The 18,917-nt window shown below is 38.6% G+C and overlaps 1 protein-coding gene across 3 annotated transcripts in view; it reads left to right on the forward strand.

The window, feature by feature from the left end:
* Positions 1-16,557, forward strand: part of Tmem45b (transmembrane protein 45B) — a 41,425-nt gene extending 24,868 nt beyond the window's left edge. For all 3 annotated transcript variants that reach the window (XM_078047329.1, XM_040285552.2, XM_078047328.1), the window contains exons 2-6: positions 8,640-8,836; positions 12,933-13,139; positions 14,392-14,576; positions 14,974-15,119; positions 16,085-16,557. In XM_078047329.1, coding sequence (XP_077903455.1) covers positions 8,656-8,836; positions 12,933-13,139; positions 14,392-14,576; positions 14,974-15,119; positions 16,085-16,199 — 834 coding nt within the window. In that variant the 5' untranslated portion in view covers positions 8,640-8,655 and the 3' untranslated portion in view covers positions 16,200-16,557. The remainder of the gene's footprint in view (positions 1-8,639; positions 8,837-12,932; positions 13,140-14,391; positions 14,577-14,973; positions 15,120-16,084) is intronic.
* The last annotated feature ends 2,360 nt before the right edge of the window (positions 16,558-18,917 follow it).

Genomic DNA, 18,917 nt, shown 5'->3' on the forward strand with positions numbered 1-18,917 from the left:
TTGTAGGGCACCTAGGTTGGTTTCATAGCTTGGATATTGTGAACTGAGTCGTTGTAAACATTGAAGTGGCTGCATCACTGTAGTATGCCGATTTTAAGTCCTGTGGTATAAATGGAGGAGTGGGATAACTCCATTTAACAAGGGTCAAATGGTGGTTCCATTCCAAGTTTTCTAAGGAATCTCCATACTACTTTCCAGATTAGTTGCACCAATTTGCTGTCCCAGCAGCAATGTATAAGTGAAACTTCCCCCCACCCCACATCCTCACCAACATTTACTGTTACTTGTATTCTTGATAATTGCCATTTAGACTGGGGTGAAATGGAATCTCAGTGTAGTTTTGATTTGTATTTCTCTAATTGCTAGAGATGTTAAACACTTTTTTAAAAAAATATTTTTGACCATTTATTTTTCTGTGAGATGCCTGTCCAATTCCTTAGCCCATTTATTGATTGGGTTACTTGTTATTGTCTTTTTGTTCTGTTTGGTGTTTTTTTTTTGAGTTCTTTTGTTTATCCTGGGTATTACTGCTCTGAGGTGCTAGTGGTAAAGATCTCCTCCCATTTTGCAGGCTCTCTGCTCATGTTTTTGATTGTGTCCTTTCCTGTGAAGAAACTTTTTTAGTTTTAGTTTGATACTATCTCATTTATTGATTCTAGATTTTACTTCTTGCACTTGAGGACATAAGTTTCTAACCTGACATGGTGAAGAGTTGGACGTACATTTCCTTCTATTAGGTGCAGAGTCTCTGGTCTAATGCCTGGATACTTGGTCCACTTTTGAGTTTTATGCAGGGTGAAAGATAGAGGTGCAATTTCATTCTACTACATATGGATTTCCAGCATTCCCAGTACCATTTGTTGAAGAGGCTATCTTTTCTCTACTAGCCTTTGTCTAGTATGAGGTAACTATATTTATATTGGTATGGCTCTGTGTCTTCTATTCTGTTCCATTGGTCTCCATGTCTATTTTTGTAACTATAGTCTTATAGTACAATTTAAGTTCTGGTATTATGATGCTTCCCAAGTCACCTTCCTCACAGAAAATTTCTTTGGCTATTCTGAGCCTCTTATTTTTCCAAATGAATTTCATGACTGCTTTTTTTTTTCTTTGTAGAAAAGAACTTCATTGGAGTTTTAATAGGAACTGCACTAAATTTGTAAAGCACTTTTGGTACTATGGCCATTTTGACAATATTAATCCAAGAACATGGGAGATCTTTCCATCTTCTAAACCCTTCTTCAATTTCTTTCTTTAGTGTTTTGTAGTTTTCATTGTAGAGGTGTTTCACCTCTTTTGTAAGATCATTTCTTTGTTCCCCACCTCTTTTTCTCTGACCTTCAGCCTTTTCTTCCATTCTACTTTTCACAAATAAGAGAGAATGTAGATTGGGAAATCGGTTAAAAACAAAGAAAATCAGGTCAAAATCTCTTAATAAAATTATAGTTTTGGGCTGGGGTTATGGTTCAGTAGCAGAGTGCATGCCTCAGATGTGTGAGGCACTGGGTTCGACCCCTGGCACCACATAAAAATTAAAAAAATAATAAAGGTATAAAAAAGTGTTATTGACATTTTTAAAAATTATAGTCTTTTTCCAATGATCTTCCTAGATACATAATGAAAAGAAATAATTGGCCAAACACTCCAGCTTTCTGGGCTGCCAGATTTACCTCCAAGTTGCTACCTCTCCAAAACATTTTACTTTCCTTTTACACTTCCATCATAACTCATATGAATATCAAAAAAGAATAAATATATTGAAATTAGAAATTTGGGGGAACTGTTTTTGTTAAAGTATTTTCTTACTTTTTTTCCTGTTTATGACTTTATCATGAGTGAAAGATTTTTTTTTAATTTTTTAATATTTATTTTTTAGTTTTCGGCGAACATGACATATTTGTTTGTATGTAGTGCTGAGGATTGAACCCAGGCTGCACGCATGCCAGGCGAGCGCGCTACCACTTGAGCCACATCCCCAGCCCGAGAGTGGAAGATTTCATTGTGTATCTGTGTATATTTGCACATCATGAAGCATTTGCCATTTTTGAATATTGATTTTAAATAAATATTTAAATTATTTTTCAAGTTAGAACTTCTCAGGGCTTGCCCTGTTTAGTTATCCAAAGTATTAGAAGTCTAAATTTTTCTTGTTCTATTTGAAGTTAGTTATTCCCTGGTTTTTCCTGGGAGTAAAAATGAACCATCACTGGGCGCAGTGGCATATGCCTGTAATCCCAGCAGCTCCAGAGGCTGAGGCAGGAGGATCACATGTTCAAAGCCAGACACAGCAAGAGCGAGGCACTAAGCAACTCAGTGAGACCTGTCTCTAATAAAATACAAAATAGGGCTGGGATGCAGCTCACTGGCTGAGTGCCCCTGAGTTCAGTCTCCAATATCTGCCCCCCCAAAAATAAAACTGAACCATTTCTATCACCTGGTCCACAATATGGCTAATCTAATGAATTAATTTGTGAAGGGAGGACATATACCTCCCTTACCTTTTCTCCCCAGAAAATCAGGGTACTTAGTCTTCCATGAGTTCAATCCCCAATTCCAGGGTCAAAAGAAAATGTCTTTGAACTTTGCTATAGTTAATAAAAAATACATTTGGATTTATTTTTTTCTGGTTGATCTGACACAAATATATTTGCTCTACTATAAAAAGGACTGCTATGGCCTAAATGTTTCTCTCTCTCTCATTTCAAAATCCTAACCCCCAAGGTCATTAGGCCCCACTCCAAGACAGGGGGATTTTGAGGCAGGTGATAAGATCACATGGATAGAACCCTTCTAAATAGTATCAGTGCCCTTCTAAAATGGTCTCAAGGGAGCTAATTCACCTTCCACCATGTAAGGACAGAAGGAAAAGGCACCATCTATGAACTGGTGAGCAGTCCTCACCAAACATTGAATTTCCTGGTGCTTTGATCTTGGATCTTCCATCTCCCAGAACTGTGACAAAAGAAAAAGAAAAACTCCCAGCCAAGAATAACTTACCAGGCAAAGATGGCCTTCAAAAACAAAGGAGAGGGGCTAGGGATGTGGCTCAAGCAATAGCTCGCTTGCCTGGCATTCGTGCGGCCCGGGTTCTATCCTCAGCACCACATACAAACAAAGATGTTGTGTCCGCCAAATACTAAAAAATAAATATTAAAAAAAATTCTCTCTCTCTCAGTCTCTTTAAAAAAAAATTTTAAAAATAAATAAAGGAGAGATAAAGATTTCTCAAGCAAAAGATGAGAGACCTTATCGCCTCTAGAACTACTTCATAAGAAATGCTAATAGGAGCTCCAAGGTCCACCTTCAGGCTAAAACAAAAGGTTGATAATAAGTAACACAAAAACATATGAAAGTATAAAACTCTCAGGTAAAAGTAAATATGTAATCAAATGCAGAGTATTCTATTATTGTGATAGTGAAATATAAATCACTTGTATCTCTAATATAATGACTAAAGACAAAAATATTTAAGATAACTATAGCAAAAATAATTAGCTAATGGAAATACATAGTAAGCTGTAACATTCAAAACAAAAAGCGGGAAATAAATGTAGAATTTTCATCTGAGATGAAAGATAAATTGTTATCAGCTTAAAATGAGCTGATTTGTAAGCCTCATGGTAATGACAAAGCAAAAACCTATGGTAGATACACAAAAGGTAAGCATATAATCAAAGAACACCATTATAGAAAGCCATCAAGCTACAAAAGGATGAATAAAGGAACAAATAATCATTAAAACAGCCAGAAAACAATGAGCAAAATAGCAATAGGAAGTCCATACTTTTCACTAATTACCTTAAATGTAAATGAATTAAATTCTTCAATCAAAAAACACAAAGTAGCTGAATTAGTTTTTTAAAAAAATAAAAAAACAAGATACTCTCTTCAGCTTTAAGGACATACATAAAATGAAAATGAAGATATTCTATACAAACAGAAACCAAAAGAAAGCAGGGTAGCTATAGTTACATCAGACAAAATAGACATTAAGTAAAAAACAAACAAAAAAAATATAAAAAGTGACAAAGAAAGACACCATATAATGATAAATGGGTTAATTCATCAAGATAATATATTAATTATAAATAAGTATGAATACAGTATTGGAGAACCTAAAAATATAAAGCAAATAATAATAGATATAATAGTGAAAAAAGATAATGATATAATAACAGGGGACTTCAATACCCCACATTCAATAATGGATGAATTATTCATACAGATAAACAATAAAGAAGCACTGGACTTGAATTACACTTTAGACCAAATGGACCTAACACAGAAATTCCATTAACAGTAGAACACACATTCTTCTCAAGTACACAAGGAACATTCTCCAAGATAGTTAGCTCTCTTTATCTATGGGTTCTGTATTAGTGAATTCATTGAATTATAGGTTAACAACCTTTGGAAAAAAATTGTGTTTGTACTGAACATGTAGATTTTTTTCTCTTGTCAGTACTCCCAATACAGTAATAACAACTATTTACTCAACATTTACATTATGTTAGGTATTACGGGCATTCTAGAGATGATTTAAACTATTCAGGAGGACGTGTATAGGTTACTATGTCATTTTATATAAGGGACTTACATATTTTGCTATATGCAGGGGGTGCAAAGGCACGATTATAAAATATACTAATGGATAGCCTTTGTGTTGAAAAATGATAAAATTATAGACATTCAAATGGCTAGGAAGGGATGAAGAGCACTGGAAATGGCAAATATGTGATTAAATATGAAAGAATACACAGACATCCTCTGACATAACAAAGGCTCAGTTTAGGATTTTTCAAATTTACAATGTTGTGAAAGTTATATACACTCAGTAGAAACCACATTTCAAATTCTGAATTTTGATGCTTTTCCTCGATAGTGTTGTGTGGTGATGCTGCAGCAGCAAGCCACAACCAGCCAGCCACAAAATCCTGGGGTCACCAACCAATATCCATACTCTGAATGTGCTGTGTTCAGTAAATTTCAAGAGATATACAACATTTTCATATAAAATAGGCTGTGTTAGGTGACTTTGCCAACTGTAGACTAATGTAATTGTTCTGAATGTGTTTAAAGGAGACTACATCACAGATTGTTTAGTAGCTTAGATGTAGTAAATGCATTTTGAACTTACAATTTTTCATTTGTGAGGGCTTTTTGGTACGTAATTCAATTGTAAGTCTAGGAGCATTTGTATATTCATTCTTTGAAAAATACAAAATTATTTCACAGTAATAATTGCAACACTGTTGGACTGTATGTGTGTGTAAGAAACTCCCTTTTCATTGGAACAGTTTAGTCCGTTCACATTAATGGTTTGTGTCTTTGTGTGTGTGTGTGTGTGTTTATATTTATGGTATAATTAGTTCATTACATATATGTATGTATGTATGTGTAAGAATATATATAGGCATGAAGGGAGGGTAGAAAATGAAGCCATGTTGGAACAAAGTTGCAATTTTTTATCAAAATTTAGTATTAAATAGAGTAGAATATAATAAAGATTTTTACTATAATCCCTGGAACAAGCACTAGAAAAAAATTAAACATATCGCTCCAAAAAGAGGAATTTAATGGCATGTTATTATTAAATTATTTATATGTTAACTCTCAAAAGACAGCAAGAAATGAGGAACAGAGGAATAAGAAATTAAATTCCAGACATTCTAACATCAGGAAAACAGCATCGAGAGACATAGAAAATAAAATGACAGATGAGATATAACCACCTCAATAATTATATTAAATATAAACAGGCTAAAAAGCAAATACAGAGATTGTTAACCAAACCATGCAAATTCTCAAAAAAAAATCTCCCTTTTATCTGTGTACATTTTTGAAGAATACTAGATAAATATTAATGGAGGTAAATCAAAAAAGGAAAGTAAATGACATCCAAGAAACAAGAAAGCCAAAACAGGAACAATGTGAAAGATGGTGCTGGATGCTCTAGAATAGTAATCAGCTCAGTTCTGGAGAACTTTGTCTCTAGGAATAAAAGAGAGCTGATAATGTCTAAAACTTTATTTGGCAGACATTTGATAGATCTGTTAGTTCTATGGATAAACAAAGTGAAAAGGATAAGGGAAACTAAACAAATAAAAAACAAGGCAACTATTAACTCTGGAAAATAAAAGGTGAAGAAAACAACCCTTGATATGCTAATTGGTTAAGCAGCCATTCATTTCATGTTCACTTACTGAGTGCTCCCTGTTGCCTGGGCATGTTGTAGGCACTGGTCTGACAGCAATAACAAAATAGATCAAACTCCTTCTAAGTGACTTACATTTTAGTAAATGGACACAGATGCTTGAAAAGGAAACTGTCTGTAATATAAGTGATTCATAGGTTAAGGAAAATCTGCAAGTATATATGGATTGAAAAGTGGGACATACCTGCTATTTTCCACAGAATAGCCAGGGAATAAAGTGACACTTGAACTAAGACCCATGTAAAATGAAGGAGAACCACTGGTAGAATACCATTTTAGAAAGAACAGATAGTTCAAGGACCTAACACAGGAATGGACTGTATTCAACTGTTTGAAAGAACAGAGGGATGAAGGGTGGCAGAAGATAGCTGGGTATGATCAAAAAGTTAACCCAGGGCCTTCCTGGCCCTGATAAGGACTTTGGATTTACAGAGCCATATTAATGATACTAATGATTGAAATAACATGTATGTTGTAACCAGTATGAAAATAAAAGGATAAAAAAGAGGGAGGAAGTTGTAGGAGAGCACTAGGAAATTGGTAGATAATACCTAACAGTGATAAATTACTAGATTGCAACATGCACACAGTAGCTATATCTATGGATGTAAAACCAGAAGAAACTGCTGAAAAAGTTGAAAGTGGCTTCACTAGAGAGGCAAGGAGGGATGGAGCATGAAACTGCTACTCGTCATCTAAGTTTCTCATAATGCTTGATATTTTTAAAACTATATGCATTTTTTTTTAATTGTGAAAGAGCTTAATGTCAGGGCAGGGGAGATCCCTTAATTGTCAATGTGGAAGATGTGAAAAGGTCCTTAAAATCTAGTGGGTGATAAAGGATGGGCCAACAGCCAGGTCTAGAATGGTTATTGTGTTAGTCAGCTTTCTGGTGCTGAGACAAAGACATCTAAAATAATCAACTTAAGGGAAAAAAGATTTATTTTGGCTCCCAGTTTTGGAGGTTCTAGCTCATGGTTGGTTAGTTTGTTGCTTGTGAACCTATAGCAAAACAGTATATCACTGCAGAGAACACATAGTATAGTGAAGCTGCTCACAGCATGACAGCAAAGAGGAGGAAGAGACTGGGATCCCAATATTCCCCTACAGTGCACTCCCAGAACGACCTAACTTTGTGCCACTAAGCCCCACCTCCTGAAGGTTCCACCACTTCCCAATGGTGCCAAGTTGGGGACCAAGCCTTCTGCTCATGGGACTTTGTAGGATATTCCAGATGCAAAGTATAAAAGCTGTGTAGATGACGGGCACTTTATGTTCCTAGGGAATCTTTTTTTTCTGTCAGTCTTGGTCTATCTTCTACTCCTATAACATAATACCACAAACTGGGTATTGCAGAACTTTTTTTCTTATAGTTCTGGAAGCTAAGAAGTCTAAAGATCAAGGCCTCAGCATATAGTGTCTGGTGAGGGCTGCATTCTCACATGGCAGAATGGCAAAAAGAGGGACCAACCCCATTCATCAAAATCCTTTACAAGTATACCTAATCCCATTCATGATGGAGGAACCATCATTGCCTAATCGCCTCTTAAAGGCCCTAACTCTTAATATTACACATGCTGGCAAACACCTGAATTTTGGAGGGCACACTTTCAAACTATAGTAGTCACCCAAACTGTTATTTTCCTCTTAAGTTACATATTTTTTATGCCCCAGGGAAAAATAAACATTTTTCTTCTTAATAAATTCTAGCTAACACTCCTAATTTCTATCCTATATTCTCATGCTATTGTAAAAGAGATAAAAGCAAATCATGCCTGAAGTCTTTTTTAGAATGAGGTGATGTTTATATAATTATTTTGATGCATATAAATTTGAATCATATTGACCATATTCTTCATATGTCCAAAATCTTGTTTTCCACATTATTTTCAAATTAGATGAAAAATGGCATTGTGATGCCATATACATATCTAATTGAGATTTGTCATCAATTTGTATTTTATGAATCATCTATTCATGTCTTGTTCATTGATCCTTTTTATTAATTTGTAAAAGCTCTCTAGTACAATAGCCATAGAGCTGTTACATACCTTATACCTGCTACAAATACCATATAGCTGCTGCAAACTTTTTTTAAACTGTCTTTTTGATACATAAAATGCTTATACAACTGAATTTTTCTCTTTTACTTCCCTCCTTTGTTTATACTTATTCTGATTTCTTTACCCTGAGACCACTGCAGTTTTTACAACCTTAGGGTTAGTAATGATCTCTTCATCACATAACTCACCTTATGAACAAGACTTCAGTGACAGAACATAAAAGCTTATTTGATAAGAAACAGCTGACCCTTCTTGATGTGGCTCATGATTTGGACTCCTTAGGCATGTAATTTATTTCTTACCAAAATATATATTAATATGTCTTCTTGAATGATCACTAACAGCTGTTCCTAATTTTTTAGGTGTCCTAGAACACTGATGGCAAACTTCAAGGGCCATGCTCTCCCGGGGAGCTTCTTCTTGATAGTTGGACTGTGGTGGTCAGTGAAGTACCCACTGAAGTACTTTCACCAGAAGGGGAAGAACAGCAGGCTCAACCATTATTACCAGCGTCTAGAGGTCATCGAGGCTGCAGTCAGGATTCTGTTTTCAGTCATTGGTAAGAGCAGGGTCATTTGGTCTGGGGAATGGTCACATCATACCAGAACCTTTAATCCATTTTCTGGGCTCTGTGAAATAGATGTTTCACTGGCGGAGACAATACAACAAGGATTTTCAAATAGCCACTAGGCTGTTTTATCATAATACCTACTGGGTATATTGTTAACAGAGTCTTAACATTGTATATAGACTATGAAAAACTACCAAATAAACTATACTCTTTGTCCTAAAAGGACACTGGTTTAGGAGGTTGTTGAAGCAAAACACATACTATATGAAAAAGATATAAAAAAAAATAGCCAAGAACTACATTAAAGCAGAGTAAACTTATGTACATGAACTAAAAAGTACTAAATGGAGTTTACAGTTAGTTTAGGAAAAATCATTTTTCCTCATTTGTCTTTCCCTCTAGAATCTCAGGGTAGTTAACTACCATCTGGTTGGCATGCCTTCCCTCCTCAAATCGCAAGCAACTATAGAGGGGGGAAGTTTGCACAGGAGGGCTAGTAAGGTAAACAGTGGGACCAGACTGAAAAGAGCCAACAGGGAATGAGCACTGACCATAGTAAGGGTTCCTCTTCAGAATTAGCCCTGCACTGCATTAAGTTAATTAAGGCTCTTATTCTGCAATTGTGCTTGGCCACTTGCTATCCTTGGCCTAGTTTTACAGGAGGGAATGAAGCAAAGACAATAACTTCCTTTGGAGTAAGCAAAGCTCACCCAGCTTTGTTTGCTTACCTAGCTGAGATTTCCTGTTCTCAGTTCAGACATCAGAGATCTTTCTGGAGTTGAGAAATGACTGGGGCCGTAATGATTTACATAGAAGAGATAGCCTCAATTTTGCCTAAATAAAGCTAGAAAAATTGTATATGGCATCTCAGCTGGGTGAAAGTGACACGTGTTCAACAGCTATCTCTTGAGTTCTAACCATGTGTGAATGTTAGAAACACAATAAGGAACCATATTCCACTCACAAGGCTTCTATTCTGCTGTCACTGCTACTTCACGCAGGTCATTTTCACCAACTTCCTGAACAGTTATAAATTAGTTCAGAAAGGGGCTGTTTTGAGAAACAAAATTTTGGGGAACAGCATCCAGAAATGTTATGATGGAAGACTCCCAGGCTTCCACAAGAACATTTTGAGTATAAGACAAATCTTCTAAGAGGTGGTAAAAGTACATGGGACAGACAGGTACTGAGAGCTGTGCTGGGTTACAGCAGCAAAAACTTCTGGCTCTGCTTACTTCTTGGATACAGTATAGCAAAAAACAAACAAACAAACAAAAAACTGTAGCACCTTCACCCTGTCAGTATACTCCTCCAGGGCTGGAGGAGCCTGCAGGTTACAGAGCTTGCTTGATGCTGATATGGGAGCTGCTGTCCTCCCTTAGGTTTGTACAAGGATCTTCATCACAGTCTGTCTTTGGAGATATCTTTCACTGCTGACTTGGCAGAGGAGCCCAAAGATTAGTGATCAGCTACATTCTCACTTAAGTGGTCTGGCCTTGTGTTCACCTTAGCTTGGAACAAATATACTGGAGGCCTGTGTATGGATGCATTTCTATTGCTTATCCTAGACCCACAACTCCCAAAAAGGAGAAACAAAGGCCAGTTACCAAAAAGATTACTTGGCCAATCTTATTTTATGCTGAAGGAGCTACATTCAAGGTAGCAAAGCATAGGCAACCCTCACCCACATCTAGACTTGGTTCATGCCTGTTATGGTTTGGGTGTGAGGTGTCCCCCAAAGGCTCCTGTGTGAGATGCAAGAAAGTTCAGAGAAGAAATGATTGGGTTGTGAGAGCCTTAACCCAATCAGTGAATTAATTCCCTGATGGGATTATCTGGTGGCTGGGGGGGGGGGAGGCAGGCATTGGGGGCATGGCTTAGAGTATATATTTTATATCTGGAGAGTGAAGTCTGCTTCTCTGCTTTCTGATTATCATGGGAGCTGGTTCCCTTTGCCACTCTTCCAACCATGATGTCCAGCCTCACCTCATCCCCCAAGGAATGGACCCTACTGTCTGTAAAGATTGAGACCTCTGAAACAGTGAGCCCCTAAATAAACTTTTCTTCCTCTACAGTTGTGTCAGGTCTTTCAATCACAGCAGTGAAAAAGATAACTAACACAGAAATTGATAAGAGGAGTGGGGTTCTTGCTGTGCCTAACCTAATCATGTGGTTCAGAAGCTTTTTGGAATTTGTGGGTGGAATTTTGAGATGTTTAGCAGTGCAAGATGGAAATGTTTTAAACTGTTGTAAACAAAAGATTAATGGCCAATTCTGGTGGGAGCTCAGAAGACCAGAATGCCAATAGGAGGGTGGACAGGGAAGACAGGGCTCAAGAGGGTTAAGAAGAAAAGGAGGACACTATTGGTAATTGGACTAGAGGCCATCCCTGTACTGTTCTGGCTGAGAAGTTGTCTGCTTATTGTCTATGTCCTAAGACTTTCTTTGAGGCCGATTTTAAAAGTGATGGAGTTCTTAATCTAGCAGAAGAAACGTCTAGGCAACACAGCATTCAGGAATTCTCATGGGTGTTACTGGCAGCTTTTAGCCAAGTTTATTGTGATATTCGGGAGTAGAAATGTTTAAAGAACTTGAAAGGCAGGAGTAAAACTGGAGCTAAGGAAGTTGCAATTGTTATAAGACTTTACTGACACTAAAGAAATGCTGAAGACTATCCAGAGGCAATAAGAAAAATGGCTTGAGGTTATCTCAGGAGCTGGCAAGCCCACACCCACCTCAAACTCAAGGAAATAAAAGTAAAAATTCTCTTGAGACCAGTAGGGCACCCTTCTTACACGAGGGGGCCTAGGAAGTTTTTTCAACATGCTCAGCAACGCAGACATTCACATGCTACTTCAAGCAAGGGTCCCTGCAGACTTGGCTACTGCTCAAGATGGTGACAGTCTTGTTGTCAACCATGTGGTGCTGGTTCTGCAGGAATTCAGAATGCTGGAGTTAGGGGGTCATGGAGGCTTCCACCAAGATTCCAAAGGAAGGTCTTGGAAACCAGGCAAAGTGCAGCAGGGTCAGAGTCCCTGTGGGCATGCCCTGAGAAGATAAGGTATGGAGGTTTGAGGAGGAAGTCAAAGCTGCAGTGGAGACCCCCAAGATTAAGAAATGCCAGTAATATGGGACATCAACCTAGAAAAGCTGCAGGAATTGAGCAGAGACAAGCCAACACAAAGGCCACTTGGGCTGCAACCAACAAGGCCACAGGGATGTAGCTACACAAGACCTTTGGAGAGGATATTATATCATGTGCTCCAGATGCTGGACACATAACTATAGGCGCTGTTTGCCCAGCTGGATTTCAGTCTTGCTTTGGTCCCATTACTTTTTTTCTATGCCCCTATTTTTGTAAATGGAAATGTTTACTCAGTATCTTTATACAATGCATACCTGTAAATTGCTTCTAACTTTAGAAGCTCACAATGCCAGATTGCCTTGAGCCTCAGAGAAGACTTTGGACTTGAACTTTGAGCAATCTTGGAACTGTTGAGACTATAAGGACTCTTGGGAATGGACTAAACATAATTTGCATTATCTGATGAATGTGAGCTTTTGGAGGCCAGAGGTGGAATGTTATGGTTTGGATATGAGAAGTCCCCCCAAAGCTAATACATGAGACAATGCAAGAAAGTTCAAAGAAGAAATGATTGGGTCATGACAGCATTAACCCAATCAGTGAATTAATCCTCCTGATGAAATTAACTGAGTGGTAACTGAAGTGGTAGGGTGTGACTGGAGGAGGTGGGAACTGGGGTGGTGACTTGGAAGTATATATTTGTATCTGGCAAGTGAAGGCCTTTCTGCTTTCTGATCACCATTTGAGCTGCTTCCCTCTGCCACATCATGATGTCCTGGCTCAACTTGAGCCCCCAGGAATGAAGCCTGCTGTCTGTGGATTGAGACCTCTGAAATCACGAACCCCTAAATTCTTCCTCCTCTACAGTTGTTCTGGTTGGGTCTTGTAGTCACAGCAGTGACAAAGCTAACTAAAACAATGCCTTTCAGGTATTTTTTTATTATTTAAATTGTCTTGGAGCTACTCTCTCTACTCACTTACCACTCTCATTTCTGGCAGGGATCCTGGCAGAGCAGTTTGTTCCTGATGGGCCCCACCTACACCTCTACCATGAAAACCACTGGATGAAGCTAATGAACTGGCAGCACTGCACCATGTACCTATTCTTTGCAGTCTCAGGAATCACTGACATGCTCACCTACCTTGCCTCCCATGTCCCCTTGGGGGTAGACAGATTGGTTTTGGCTATGGCAGTATTCACTGAAGGTAACTTAGTAAAATGGATGGAGAAAAAGGGAGGAGAGTCAGACAAGTTAAATTTATGAGATCAAAACATAAATGGCCAAAAATATTGCAAATTCAACTCAGGACTCCCAAATCTTGAATAGGACTTTGTCCTATGCTCTGGATGATCTCGACTGCATATTCCATAAAGCATCTCATGAAAGCTTAAGGCCTTAAGACAGTTCTCAAAGGTTCTGGCTAACACTGCCCAGAGCCTCCCTGCCTTCCCACTGCCACCAATACTGCACTCATACATGTGCATACTCCTATGCACGGGTGCACACATGCACATATATTCACATAGATACAATGCTTCAGGACTGATTGACTGCTACTATATATGGAGTAAATTCTTTTGGTTAAGGAAGAGACACTGCACCCTACTCCACCTCTTGGGGTGTTATTGTGTTGGCCTCTATTACAAGTCTCAAGAGACACACTGCATTAGTCAACTTTCTACCACTATTGTTAAACACCTAACATAAGCTACTTAATGAAGGTCAGTTGGGCTCACAGTTTTGAAGTTTCAAGTCCAAGAATGAGCGGCCCTGTCTGACCTCAAATCATGAAGATTGCACATCAAAGCAAGAGCATATGTAAGAGCAAAATGGTCACATTTTGAACCAGGAACAAAGAGAAGGAGGGATTGGGTTTCCCCTTGAAAAGCAACCCTTCCCCATGACCTAAAGACTTCAAACTAAGCCCCTCCTCTTAAAAGATCCACAGCAACTCCCTATACCAGCACCCTGAGGGCCAAGCCTTTACATATTGACCTTTGAGAGACACTTAAACATAGCACCCACCCAACTGCTCAGGGGAAAGTGGTAGAATCCCAATATACCTCACATTAACTGAAGCATGAAGAAAGCATTTTGTAATCCAATCACTTCTACCTCAGCAGAGTTGAAACAGAAGGTTGAAGAAGGGAAAAACTGAATTTCAAGTATACATACTCACAGCTTGTTATAAAGCAGCACCATGTATCCCTTCTGTATAGAACCTTACTGTGGATTCTGGAGAGTTATCTTTTTAATACATCTTTCTTGACACTCTTACCATACCTACGAAATTAACTTAATCTGCACCTGTTTGTTGTCCTGGAACACTTCCTAAAAGAAGAAGCTATCTTTGAGACAGATCTAAGAGAAAATTTCAATAACAGGAAAAGCCCAGGGTGAATTCTCTTAAGTATTAACAAGCAAGTCTCTGATGGCTGTCATTTGGTTCGTGGCAGGTTTTCTCTTCTACTACCATGTTCATAACCGATCTCCACTGGACCAGCATATCCACTCACTCCTGCTGTATGCTTTGTTTGGAGGCAGTATCAGTATCTCCCTGGAGGTGATCTTTCGGGACAACATTGTGCTGGAACTTTTCCGAACCAGTGTGGTTATTCTTCAGGGAACTTGGTTCTGGCAGGTGATTATTCACACCAACATTCTTTAGATGGTCTAGATTGAGGAGTCCCCTCAAGTGTGCCCAAGAAAATCCTGAAGGCAAAATGTCTGAAAACGCAGCATACACCCCTCAGGAATGTTTTCAAATGGCCCCTTTCTCCCTAGGCCCATACCCTGACCTATGTGCTTTTTCTGTTACTATCCTGTTGCTGCATTAACCTGTGGCAAGACTTCCCTAGTACAGGCAGGCACTGGTACCTTCTACAAGTCCCACTTCCTAACCTTCCCACAATTAACATTCCTGTATGAAAAGGCGTGAGATAGTGGGTAGCTTAAGCAAAACTGGTGGCCACTGGGGAAGGCTGGCTTCTCAGGACAACTAACCAAAAGACCAATTTCTTCTTCATCTAACCCACCAGATTGGGTTTGTGCTGTTCCCACCTTTTGGGACACCTGCATGGGACCAGAATGATGAGGCCAACATCATGTTCATCACCATGTGCTTCTGCTGGCACTACTTGGTTGCCCTTTGCATTGTGGCCATCAACTATTCTCTTGTTTACTGGTATGTTCTTTTTTGACAAGTGCTAATCCCTAGGCAGTGCTGATTAACTTCTACTTGTGTTAATAGGTGCCAGCTATATATGCCAAATCCTAGGTAAGGCACTCGATACTTCAGAATAGGTATTACAACTCTCATTTTACCAATGAGGATGATAAAGGCTTTTTGATGTTAAATGACCTGACTAGGTCATAGTACCCTGACAGACCAAAGTCTCACATACAGCTGTAGTACAATGGGGAAAACTCTGAACTAGGGATCAGTACTGGGTTGTAGACCCTGCTGTTACTGGTTCATCTGGGACCCCTCTTCTATTTCTAGTCTTGTTTTGCCTACTTGCTAGAAATGTTATCAAAACATATGCCGAGGCAGAAAGTGCTCTCTAGAGTGCTTCTTAGCAGTACACAGACTATAATAGCTATTAACTCCCACGTACTCACTGTGTCACAGGCATAGATAACTCTCAACACTGTATTACCCCACTTTGCTCTATAGCTTTATGATGAACTGTTAATGTTTTACAGATGGGGAAATCAAAGTTTCAAGGCTGAGTAACTTGACCAAGGTCATCCAACCAGTAAATGTCGGTGCCTTGCAGTACAAGGATGACTTACAGCATATGGTTTTACAGTTCTATGGCTGTTGTAGCTGCCCCTCCTTTTTTCCTAGGTGCTTATTTCCCTAGACCCAAAGCAAACACACTACACCCAGAAGAGTCTATAACAGACCAAACAGAAAGGAGTTATAGTCTACTCCCTTGTCAGTGAAACAGCTGAATCTGAGCTCAATTATGACATTTCAGTCACACTGAGTATTCTGAGGTGTCAGATATACAAACACATATCACAATATTTAATAGAGATGTGAAGAAAATGCTTTAAGAACCAATAGGTATTTTTAAATCCTCAGATGAGGAAGGATCTTTTTCTGCCTAATCTAATTGGACCTCATTGTTTTTTCTATTACAGCCTTCTGACACGGATAAAGAAACATGGAGGAGAAATTATTGGGATTCAGACACTGAAGTCCAATCACACTTACCAGACTGCACTTTTAAGTGGCTCAGATGAAGAACGAGATTAGGCCATGGACTTTAGGAGACCTCCTATCCCTTTGAGCCCCCAAGGAGTGAATATAGCTTATTCCCTCATTTTGAGGCTTACCTTGGTCTGCTCCTAAGGCTCCATACATTTGTACCTCCTCATTTAATACAAGGCTGGAGGCTTCAGTACAGGAAATTAGGCCTCTGATGTTTTGTATATTTTGCTGTTTGGATTCTTAAACATAAGGTAACTTAGTCTGTGTTAGTGTAATATCCTTCATAAAGAGAAATGAGGTAATACCTGTAAGTAACAAGCCTGTGCATCTGTATAGAGAAATCAAAGACTGAACACCTAAAACAGGAAATGACCTTGTGAATAAAATAATGAGAGTCCAGCAAGACATCATGCTGCTTTTCCTTCAAGAAAACAGGTATTTTCTTATTGGAAAAATATCAGGACACATGTGAATGACTTTTACTTTAAAGCTATAATTCTAACTTGTATTTTTTTTTTAAGTAAAGCAATTTACAAGCAAATTTTAAATATTACTTGTTAAACATTTTCTAACTAATCTTAACAGAGCACTGCAATGCCTCCATTGATAAGGGACAAAATTAGGCCAAAGATATATATATATATATATATATTTTTTTTTTTTAAAACAGGAAGTTAGTTAGTAGCCCAGCCAGGCTCGTGGAACTCAGCTGTTTTGACTTCTAAAGTCACCAAAAGAGGGTGCCAAAAGGAAATCTGTACAGTGAGGTACAGAGAAAAACATCAGGTTATGGAACGCCTTGAATTTCAACACAGCTGAAAGCAAAAGACATGAATTCTGAATTAGTAATATAAAATCTTGATACTATATCTTTTTTTCCTTTAAAAAAAAAAAAAATTCTTTCAACAGATGTCTACTTTGCACCAGATCTGAAATGGTTGTCCCAAGTAATGAAATATGTGTTCAGCAAGGAGCTGACAGTCTAGTGTTAGGGGGAGACAGTGTAGGCATTTACACAGTGTGGTGGGGCTTTGAGAGGTAAACGCGAACCATGATAGAGGAAGCAAGAGAGTTGTTTCTATAGGGAGTCTGTCCTACAAAGAGCTTACTCCAGGTACAGAAAGTGCAAAGGCAATGAAAAGGAGGAAAGAACATAGATAATTAAGTATATGAAGTTGAACAGGCAGATAAAAGTGAACTAGCATAAAGCTGAAGGGTCTTAAGAGACCACCTAACACCTTTTATTTGTACAGCATTTTCTGGATGAGATGCATTCTCTCATTTGGTCCTCACAGCTGTCTTTCAAACTTGACACCAAAACTTAGGGATTAAAAATGAGCTACTAAAAACATTGATTTAGTTATTATAGAGAGCTGGATCCCCTTTTGCCATCTACCTTGGTGTTGCCAGCTGAATGGGAACTCAAACATTCAACAAACAGTGCCAGGCACAGTGGTGCAAGTCTGTAATCCCAGCAGCTCAGGAGGCAGAGGCAGGAGGATTACAAGTTTGAGGCCAGCCCCAGCAATTTAGTGAGGCCCTAAGCAACTTAGATAAGATCCTGTCTCAGAATAAAATATAAAAAAGGACTAGGGATATTGCTCAATGATAAAGCACCTCTGGTAACCCCCATCCAAAAATCAAAGTATTGAAGGACTCATTATTAGCAATTAATGTAAAATATGCATTTTTCATAGGGACTGGAGGTGGGAAGAACTTAGTTTCTGTTTTATTTTCACAGGAAAGATATACATTTGGGGTTTTGTTGTTGTTGTTTTAAGGGGTAGACTAAGAAATATAATACTCTCTAGAGTGAGTAGTTGAGGTGTGAAAATCGGATAGGAGATATTAAAATTTATTTTGATGCAAGCCCCACATCATGGTTTGGAACACCTTAATAGAAGTGATCAACCCTGGCATAAACATTCTTAGATATGATACTAAAGTACAAATGGATCATGATGTTGTTCATCAACTCCTCTCTTGGATGTGCTGTCTGAATAATTTTACCAATCTCTGTCAACCAGCTTAATGGCTGTCGCCAGATTTCAAGAACTGTTCCCCACCACAGCTGCCCCATCACCTGGAGTCCTGAAGTCTACATGTGAAGGAAGCATATATGGTACAAATACTGGTGCTCTCACCATGAACAACTCTCACTCTATGCTATTCCACCATCAGGCTGAATAGTGCCAATATTAGATCTCCCAGGGAGTCAAGCCACACTGACATCCTGAAATAGACCTGTGTTTCACATCCCTGCTCTCTAGAACATACACATCTGTAGCACAAAGCAGTTAGATAACTTCAGTAGATTAACGTGTAGGATAGGGCTTCGGCTGAATGCCAGCGCTACTTTTATGGCATCATTTGTTAAGTAAATTCAGAAGAGGTTTGTTTTTAACCAGCAATAAATATCTCAGACAGAATACCTCAAATTTCTATCTTTTTCTCTTTCGTGCCACATGTCACATGGCTTCCTATGTGAAAAGTAACTCTTAGAATGATCTCTATATTATAAAACACTCAAGTAAAGTACCCTGTTGTTCCCTCCCTCTAGTCTCTACCTCTCACCATTTCTAGTCTTATTTCTGTGCCAGTCTTCCATACATCCATCAAGAGTTCTGTCTTACCTGTCTCCTCTGTCCTCTGGAATTTAGGGTTCCCACCTTCCAACTCTGATTGTCCCCAACGCCCATCATGATACATCCTAGCCATCCTCCCCTTAAGAATGCAGCAGAGAAGGAATCTTAAGATCAGAAG

This window comes from Ictidomys tridecemlineatus, chromosome 4, assembly GCF_052094955.1.
Source record: "Ictidomys tridecemlineatus isolate mIctTri1 chromosome 4, mIctTri1.hap1, whole genome shotgun sequence".
Taxonomy (NCBI): Eukaryota; Metazoa; Chordata; class Mammalia; order Rodentia; family Sciuridae; genus Ictidomys; species Ictidomys tridecemlineatus.